The following is a 9,004-nucleotide window of genomic DNA, read 5'->3' on the forward strand; positions in this document are numbered from 1 at the left end:
TGGTCCGGGCCGGGGACTTACACAGTATACTGGAGAAGGTATGATACCACACTATATTGTATGGGTGGTCGGGGCCGGGGACTTACACAGTATACTGGAGAAGGTATAATACCACACTATATTGTATGGGTGGTCGGGGCCGGGGACTTACACAGTATACTGTAGAAGGTATGATACCACACTATATTGTATGGGTGGTCGGGGCCAGGGACATACACAGTATACTGGAGAAGGTATGATACCACACTATATTGTATGGGTGGTCGGGGCCGGGGACATACACAGTATACTAGAGAAGGTATGATACCACACTATATTGTATGGGTGGTCGGGGCCGGGGACCTACACAGTATGATACCTAACTATATTGTATGGGTGGTCGGTCCCGGGGACATACACATTAAGGTATGATACCATACTATATTGTATGGGTGGTCGGGGCCGGGGACATACACAGTATGATACCTAACTATATTGTATGGGTGGTCGGTCCCGGGGACATACACATTAAGGTATGATACCATACTATATTGTATGGGTGGTCGGGGCCGGGGACATACACAGTATACTGGAGAAGGTATGATACCACACTATATTGTAAGGGTCGGACATGAAAAGGTTTTGGGTCACCTACCTGACCACATAGGTTTTCCCTGGGTACTCTTGTTTCCTCCCACAATAATCGTGATTAACATAAGTTAATATAACTTGTTTGGCAGTTGTTATGAAATAAATAAACTTTACATATTCTATATTGAAGTCTGCTGCAAGTGTCATGTAGAGCTGTGCTATTCAATAATTTACCTTGATTTTAAAATTAAGGAGTAACATTTTGTGTTTCACAATTGTCATAAATGTAAAGGTGTTTAGCCAGCCATTTAAGTATCATCAGATCATCAGATTGTGGGCGATTCTCATGTCAACTATTTCTAGGTGTTTCTAGACCTGTAAACCAATTTTTGTTAATTTTTATTTTACTGTACAGGAAGGGTCTTTCTCAAATTTTCTGTATAGGTACCCTTTGCCCTTTAATTAGTTGTTCATGTTTATTTAAGACATAAAATCACGGAGAGAGGTTGATTTGGCTGATAGTTATATGACCGGTAATATCTGGTTGGTTGGTGCTACAATAACATTTGTATGAAAATTAATTAATTTGAATACTGATGGTTGAAATATGAAGATTTGACTTTTAAACCTAAAAAGTTTTGTTTTTATTCGAGAAAAAACATATGATAGAATTCATCAATTATTTTTTCAGACATACTGATGAGAGTAAAGATCTACCCTTTGTGACAACATCTTTCCCTTTACCCATTGTAAACACTGAGCACATTCCGATCTCTATGGAGTTGCGTCTTCCGGCATATGGAAGTGTAAAGAACCTGCTGCCACTCTCTTACATCATAAATAACCGCACCCCCTATCCTCAGGAGATGGAAGTAACTATGGAGGCCAACGATAGTTTCATGTTTTCTGGTAATAAACAGGTAAGGCTTTGTGGAAGCGGAAATGATCTGTTTATGCACGAGGCTAGACACGTTCCTACGACCAAGAATGAATTACAATTGAACACTAGACTTTGTTATCTCAAACATTGATAACTTGAAGACTGAGTACCAGCAACCTAAAGTAAAAATTCAGGCCTGACAGAAATAATGCTATAAGAAATATACAGGTTACCTCGGGATATCTCAAAGTCTTTATGACCCTCATTGAGATAATGAGGGTCAACTGTATTTTATCCCAGGGTCCAACCCCAATATCACTTACAATCGGAACCTTGACCAGGGGTTGAATATTTCATTCTGGGTCATTGGTACGTGGCTAGCCCCAGTGGGTTTATGTATGACTTTGAACCTTTTTGAGGTTTCTGCTGAATCTGGATAAGGTGTTTTTAATTGTGATAGAAATTATTGTGAAAAAGAAGAGGTCCATCCTGAAACTGAATGTAATATAGGATCTGTAGCAAAATCTTGTTAGTGGAATCTATATAAGGAAAATGGTTGAATATTACATAATTTTGATTAGGAAGTCACTTTAAGCTAAATGTTGGGTAAGGGTGCCAGATATATCAGAAAAGAGAAAATCTAAAACATTTTGCTCCCAAGTTTGTAATTCAGTATCATGTGTTAGCCAAATAAGCTTATTACAGGATAGATATGGTACATTATTCAGTTATTCAATTAGTTGATATTAAGTACATCTATGAAATTTTATTTTAGGGAAAAATATATAACTTTTGTATTATTTTCAAGAATACTTAATATTTAAAAAGTTTTGATACTTTGTACATTGCAGTTTCATTTCCGAATCCTACCAAGCAAAGCCTACAATCTAACATATAACCTGTTTCCACTGGTCGCAGGTCATGTAGCATTGCCCAAACTTCATGTTAACATGCTACGTTACCAGGGCAACATAGATCTCATCACACAGAAGATGATTCCCACTCACGTCTTCATCAAGGTTGGTAAAATAGATACTTTCAACTGTTGTTAGCTCACCTGCCCAAAGGACAAATGAGCTTATTTGGTTGTGCTGCATCTGTCGTCCGTCGTCCGACAACTTTTCCATTTAAACAACTTCTCAATAATCAAGAGACCCAGAAACCTAATATTAGGCCTGTAGCATGCTAAGGTGAAGGGCTGCCAAGTTTGTTCAAATGAATGACCTTGACCTACATTCAAGGTCACAGGGGTGAAAAAGGCTAAAATACTTTTTAAATTATTTCTTCTCATTAACCAAGAGGCCCAGGGACGTGATATTGGGTCTGTAGTAAGCTTGGATGCTTGGATAAAAGGCTACCAAGTTTGTTCAAATTAATATCCTTGACCTAAATTCAAGGTCACAGGGGTCAATTAGGCTAAAATCTTTAAATAACTTCTCAATAGCCAAGAGACTCAGGAACTTGATATTGGGCCAGTGGCATGCTTTGATAAAGGGCTACCAAGTTAGTTCAAATGAATGACAATGACTTACATTCAATGTCAAGGGGGTGAAATAGGCTTAAATCTTTTAACAATGATTCCTCAATAGCCAAAAGGACCAAAGACCTGATATTAGGCCTATAGAAGACTGGAATGAAGGATTAGAAAATGTATTGACTTGAATAAACTATTAAATTAATGTTTTAAAGGTTGATACAATGTAAAGCTTCAATTAATGTTTTAAACGTCGGTACAATGCATCGCTTCAATTAATATTTTAAAGGTTGGTATAATGTTTAGCTACAATTAATGTTTTAAAGGTTGGTACAACGTATAACTTCAATCAATGTTTTGAAGGTTTGTACATGTACAATGTATAGTTTCAACTAATGTTTACAATGTATAGCTTCAACTAATGTTTACAATGTATAGCTTCAACTAATGTTTACAATGTATAGCTTCAATTTATGTTTTAAAGGTCGGTTAAATGTATAGCTTCCACCAATGTTTTAAGCGTTGGTATAATTTCAAGCTTCAATTAATAATTCAAAGATTGGTACAATGTGTAGCTCCAATTAATGTTTTAAATGTTGCTACAATGTGTAGCTTCATTCACTTTTATGAAGGTTGGCACAATGCATAGCTTCAATTAATGTTTTCAAGGTTAGTGCAATTTCTAGCTTCAATTTATTTATAATTCAAATGTTGCTACAATGTGTAGCTTCATTCACTTTTATGAAGGTCAGCACAATGCAAAGCTTCAAATAATGTTTTCAAAGTTAGTGCAATATCTAGCTTCAACTTATAATTTAAAGATTGGTACAATGTATACATTGTAGCTTGAAATAATGTTTTAAAGGTTGTTACTATGTATAGCTCCAATTCACGTGTTTATAGTTGGTATAATGTTTAATTACAATTAATGTTTTAAACGTTAGTACAATGTATAGCTTCAATTGATATTTTAAAGGTTGGTACAATGTACAGCTTCAATTGATATTTTAAAGGTTGGTACAATGTACAGCTTCAATTGATATTTTAAAGCTTGGTACAATGTACAGCTTCAATTGATATTTTAATGGTCTGGACAATGTATAGCTTTAATAATTTAAAGGTTGGTACAATGTATAGCTTCAATATTATTAAAACGTTTTTAAAATTGGAACAATGTATAGCTTCAATTAATATTTTAAACGTTGTTACAGTGTGTAGCTTCAATTAATGTTTAAATACCATCTTGCCAGGTACTGACCGTAGGCCGGTGGTTTTTCTCCGGGTGCTCCGGCTTTCCTCCACCTCTAAAACCTGGCACGTCCTTAAATGACCCTGGCTGTTAATAGGACGTTAAGCAAAAACAAACCAAACAAACCAAAAATTATAACTTGACATTTAATGTTTTTGCTGTTTCTTTCTAGTAATACCTACAAAATACAAAATGTATTAAAACAAAATGAGACGAGTTAAAATAATCTGACGAAATTATCGACTAATGATTACATTTCACTGCATACCTGACTAAGGTATCAAGCTTTGGATCAGCCTTAAGTTTATTTTGTAAATTTGACAATCTGTTGTGCGAAAGTTTGATCTCAGACTGGAGATTTTTGACAATGAAATCTATCGTTTTTAATTACATTTTATCTAATTTTGTTTATTTTCAAAACTGAGTTTACTATAGTACAAGAGGTTTTAATAAGATTTTTTAACGGCAAATAGATCAAACTTAAGTAACAAACCAAACATTTTTGGTTACTGAAGTGTAAATCACTTATATTTACGCGAGGAAAGATTTACGTGAGGAGAGGCATTGCGAAATCAAAGTCTTTGTACGAACTTAACACCTTAAAACCTTTGGATGGTGACCAAGCTATCACTAACCGACAGGAATTTTGCAGAGTACATGGCTCTAATATCTCATTTACGAAATAAAAGTCGTTTCAAGATAGATTCGTGAAATCATGTATCATGATTTACAGTAGTTTCACATCTAGAGAACTCCTTTTTATCACATTCGGCTCATTGAAGTTATGTGACTGATATAACCGACATACATGTATATAACAAAAGGAATTAAATGGTCTTGAAAATTCATAAAAAAGCCGCAAAAGAATGCATTTTAAAATTACAAAAAATGTACGATTATTGTGCTTGAATTTAGAGCTAATGACATATATATGGGGTTTACCTTATGTTATTATCAGATGCTAATTTCGTCTAGTTTATGTGAGGTCTGTTCCAGTAAAATGTGTACCCAACAGAAGGGTTCCAGGTTTGTCAAACATTGACCACTTATAGAGGTGATGTAATTCAAACGTTACCATATAATACTGGCAAGACGCAATTTCTCCATCATGCACCCTGTATAGAATTCTGTAGCCCTCTCATTGGATATACATTTCACTGGAATAACTCTCATCAAATCTGTTTTTTCATACAAGTAGAATTTATTATTTTTATTTACAGCCCACTGGCAAGACACTGGACTCATCAGGATGAGGTGGAGTGCCTTTGGAGGACAAAACAACAATTAACTAGATAAACTCATAATGTGTTGCAATTTCTTGCCAGCTTTGACTCAGATATAAAGTCATTGGACAAGGCATAGTCTGCATTTTTACATATTCATGTGAAAGATAACGAATATTGCCAGCTTATCCATATCACCACAAAAGCACTTTCTTGTGTAAAAATCACATTGCTTGTGTGATATAAACAGGGAATTACGGTACTGCAATTATCATGCTCTTTGTGTCAATATGAATATTCATTGCTTATGTGATAGATTCTCTAACTCTTAATGATCATGTTTAGCTGATATGATATTTATCATGCTGGAATAATACATTCAATGACATTTTCCCATGAATAATAAAAAAAATATTCAATTTGGTGAAAATAGGATATAAGTATACGAATTAAAATTTTGACAGGAAGCTAGATATTTCAAAAATTGATGTTTAGAATTATCAGTGTGTAAAGTCAATGATGTACTGGGCATGAGAGTATGTTACAGTAGCAGTCTGTTGTAGTAATGTATTATGATTTTGTGATGAAGAGGGACCAGTGCAATACTTGTTTGAGCATCTACATCATGTCTTCAAATGCTAAACATTTGCCTTTTTGTGATAAAAGGCTTGAATGCAGATTATGGTAATTTAAAAACTGCTCGATATGTTGGTTGTCAAGTATTAGTCTGCTTATAATTGAATGTCAAATTTGGAATTCTGTGACCTTATTTTAGTTGTGTACATGTACTAACCCACATAAAATAGATGTGTGATTGGCCTTTATTGTACTAGATAACCATTTCATTCCTGCTGAAATTCATAATCAGCACACATACTAGGAATTCAATCAAGACAATTCAGTGTTATGTGTATTTACATGCAATTGTGCTTATGAAGATATTAGACAGAATATTACAGTTTATTGTTTTTATTTATTTATATTTCTAAGAATTCTGTTGAAAGAATCTGGATTTAAATACCAAGTCTTTATCATTATTACATATGTATAGTGTAGTGATCCTGTGTAATGTTATAAAAAGCAATGCTATCTTTCTTTTTGTCTCCTCCTTTTGTAAACAGAAATTGAAAAAAAAATGTTGACATATATTTGAAGGCAAAAATTTGTATCTATCCATTGATGTCCTAACAATTAAGAACCAAGGTATAAGTTTAAACAGTTGTTTTAAAAGATCCATTCAATATTTTACAAAAGCATAACATGAAAGATAGCATTAATTCCTAAGTGGTCTGTTTGTAATATTGTATAATAGATGCAATTAAAATTCTTCTGTTGTCAATGTCAAATTACAAACAAAATACGAAATAAAGTGATTTCTAATGCTTTGTGTAGATCTATGTGTATATTTCCAGAACATCTAGATGAAATGCTAACAAAGTCGCTGATATTAATTATTCTAAAATCTTGATGATCCTGTATAATCTGGTACATCAACCTACATGTATTAGCTGATCACCTGCCCGAAGGACAAGTGAGTTTATGCCGTGGTGTGCCGTCCGTCGTCCGTCTGTCTGGCAAGATCTTTTTCCTGTGGCAGTTGGGGTGAAGGGCTACAAAGTTTGTTCAAATGAATTACTTTGACCTACATTCATGGCCACAGGGGTCAAATAGACTAAAATCTTTAAACGACTTCTCTATATCCAAGAAGCCCAGGGACTTGATATTGGGTTAGTAGCATGCTTGGGTGAAGGGCAATCCAGTTTGTTCAAACCTACTTGAAGGTCACGGGTCAAATTAATTGAGATTTGGACTACAAAATGTATTTACATGAATAAACCTAGCCTACACTGATATTTGAATGAAGTGGTAATCAGCTTAGTATCTGCATAAATGACGTATATCAATTTCAAAATCTAGAAGCAGGTGAGTGATACAGGCTCATTAGAGCTTAAAAAATTGTTGTTAGTACTGCAAGATATAGTGTTTTAACAATGCCTCTTCGACCTTTTGATCTTATCAGTAATCAGACAAGACCTGTCGTCTTTATGCTATGGGTAACCTTGATGTTTATCCCAAAGCAAAAATAATTATTTTTAGAATAACAATAATCAATAAATTTGAAATTTAACTTATTGGTCAGTGTGATTATGAGAAATTAAACCAAACCGTTTTGAAAGATTAAAAAGTGACGTGAAGTATCCTCAATTTCAATACTTCATTTTGACACGAAGACGAAGAACGTAATCATTGGGGAAAAGGTATCTATTGCAATGGACTATTATAAAGATGTTTTTTTAATATCCTTGCATAGATTTACCGTTGCATTGGTACAGATTAAATTTAATTAAAAAGATATACTGAATCAGAGTTTGAACTTTAATCTAGTTCCCCTTTGAGTGAAACGGACTCTATTTTGTATTCTATATCCATCTGATTATACACTCCCTATCAAATTTGATCAAAACTGTTGTCTGACAAACACAGTTATACGGGAAAAAAAGACATTATATGATAGGGCATTGTCGATCTAAATCTGAGTACTTGCTAATACAATGCACACTGGCTCAAGATTGTTTGCAGTTACCTGTCGTGCTAGCTGTATTCCTCTTTAGAACCTCCATTCTTATATATTTGTAGTCAAAAAGCATTCAAATTCCAAAATTTTACAGTGTCTTCGATTTCACATAATGTCATTCCCTTTCATGCAATCTGGCGCCCTCATCTCGTGCTTTCCAAACTGTTCACACCCACTAAGTCACCTGTCTGAAACATCAATCAGATTGCTCATATAAACATGGAACCACTGGTTGGTTTCTAAGAATGTTAAGTTGTTGTTATGTTGCATTAACCATCGACACGTTAGTTTAGATCTGTTAGAAACGCGTCAACCCTTATACCATTTTACCATTGTCGTTCATCTCCCTTCTTTTCCTGTTCTCTCTCCTCCTTGAATGGCTTTACTTTCTGAAGCTTTCCTACTGAACGTGCTATGCGCCTACCCTCCACAAGATATCGCCTTTGTATTTGTGGTCCGGCACTTGCGACCTAACGAAAAAAATCTGTGGCAAACTTGAACTAGCGTGACAATTCCATTGTGGACTCTGAATAATCTATTCATCGAAGCTTTTGCGATTATTTCTGAGTACCCGACTGTGGAGCTAAAACTTTTGGAATGTCCTCAATACTCCATAGCGGAGTACAATAAAACATAACAAGCTTCTATTTCTGCTATTGTTCCAGTAATTCCCGAGGATGAAAAAGAGCTCCATCGCCAAGTTCAATTGTTAACGGTCATATTCATCGTCTAAATAGCAGTCATGGAAATGAAACACTGAAACTCAATAATTGTATCCTACGTGCTCGCGGCGGCAAAAAGTGTAAAAAATCTAGGGTTTCAATCAACGCCAAGTTATATGGTGACGGCATTCATCCAGGTGAAAAACTGTCAGACATTTGGACACGTTTGATCATAAAAGACGTACACTCCTCCTGTTGCGTGGAAATTGATGATTAAAGCACAGACTGACCAACAGTTGTGACGCCATATGACAAGACACCTCTATATGTTGTGAGTAAAGTCTTTGGTTCTTATATTCTAGTCTCGGCAA

The 9,004-nt window shown here is 34.9% G+C and overlaps 1 protein-coding gene across 3 annotated transcripts in view; it reads left to right on the top strand.

The window, feature by feature from the left end:
• Nucleotides 1–6,781, top strand: part of LOC117332518 (trafficking protein particle complex subunit 11-like) — a 54,998-nt gene extending 48,217 nt beyond the window's left edge. For 2 of the 3 annotated variants that reach the window (XM_033891460.1, XM_033891461.1), the window contains 4 exons: nt 1,262–1,490; nt 2,302–2,469; nt 3,251–3,287; nt 5,394–6,781. In XM_033891460.1, the coding sequence (XP_033747351.1) occupies nt 1,262–1,490; nt 2,302–2,469; nt 3,251–3,287; nt 5,394–5,461 (502 nt within the window). In that variant the 3' untranslated portion in view covers nt 5,462–6,781. The remainder of the gene's footprint in view (nt 1–1,261; nt 1,491–2,301; nt 2,470–3,250; nt 3,288–5,393) is intronic. The other variant, XM_033891462.1, reaches the window with a different exon arrangement.
• The last annotated feature ends 2,223 nt before the right edge of the window (nt 6,782–9,004 follow it).

The sequence above is a fragment of the Pecten maximus genome, chromosome 8, assembly GCF_902652985.1.
Source record: "Pecten maximus chromosome 8, xPecMax1.1, whole genome shotgun sequence".
Taxonomy (NCBI): Eukaryota; Metazoa; Mollusca; class Bivalvia; order Pectinida; family Pectinidae; genus Pecten; species Pecten maximus.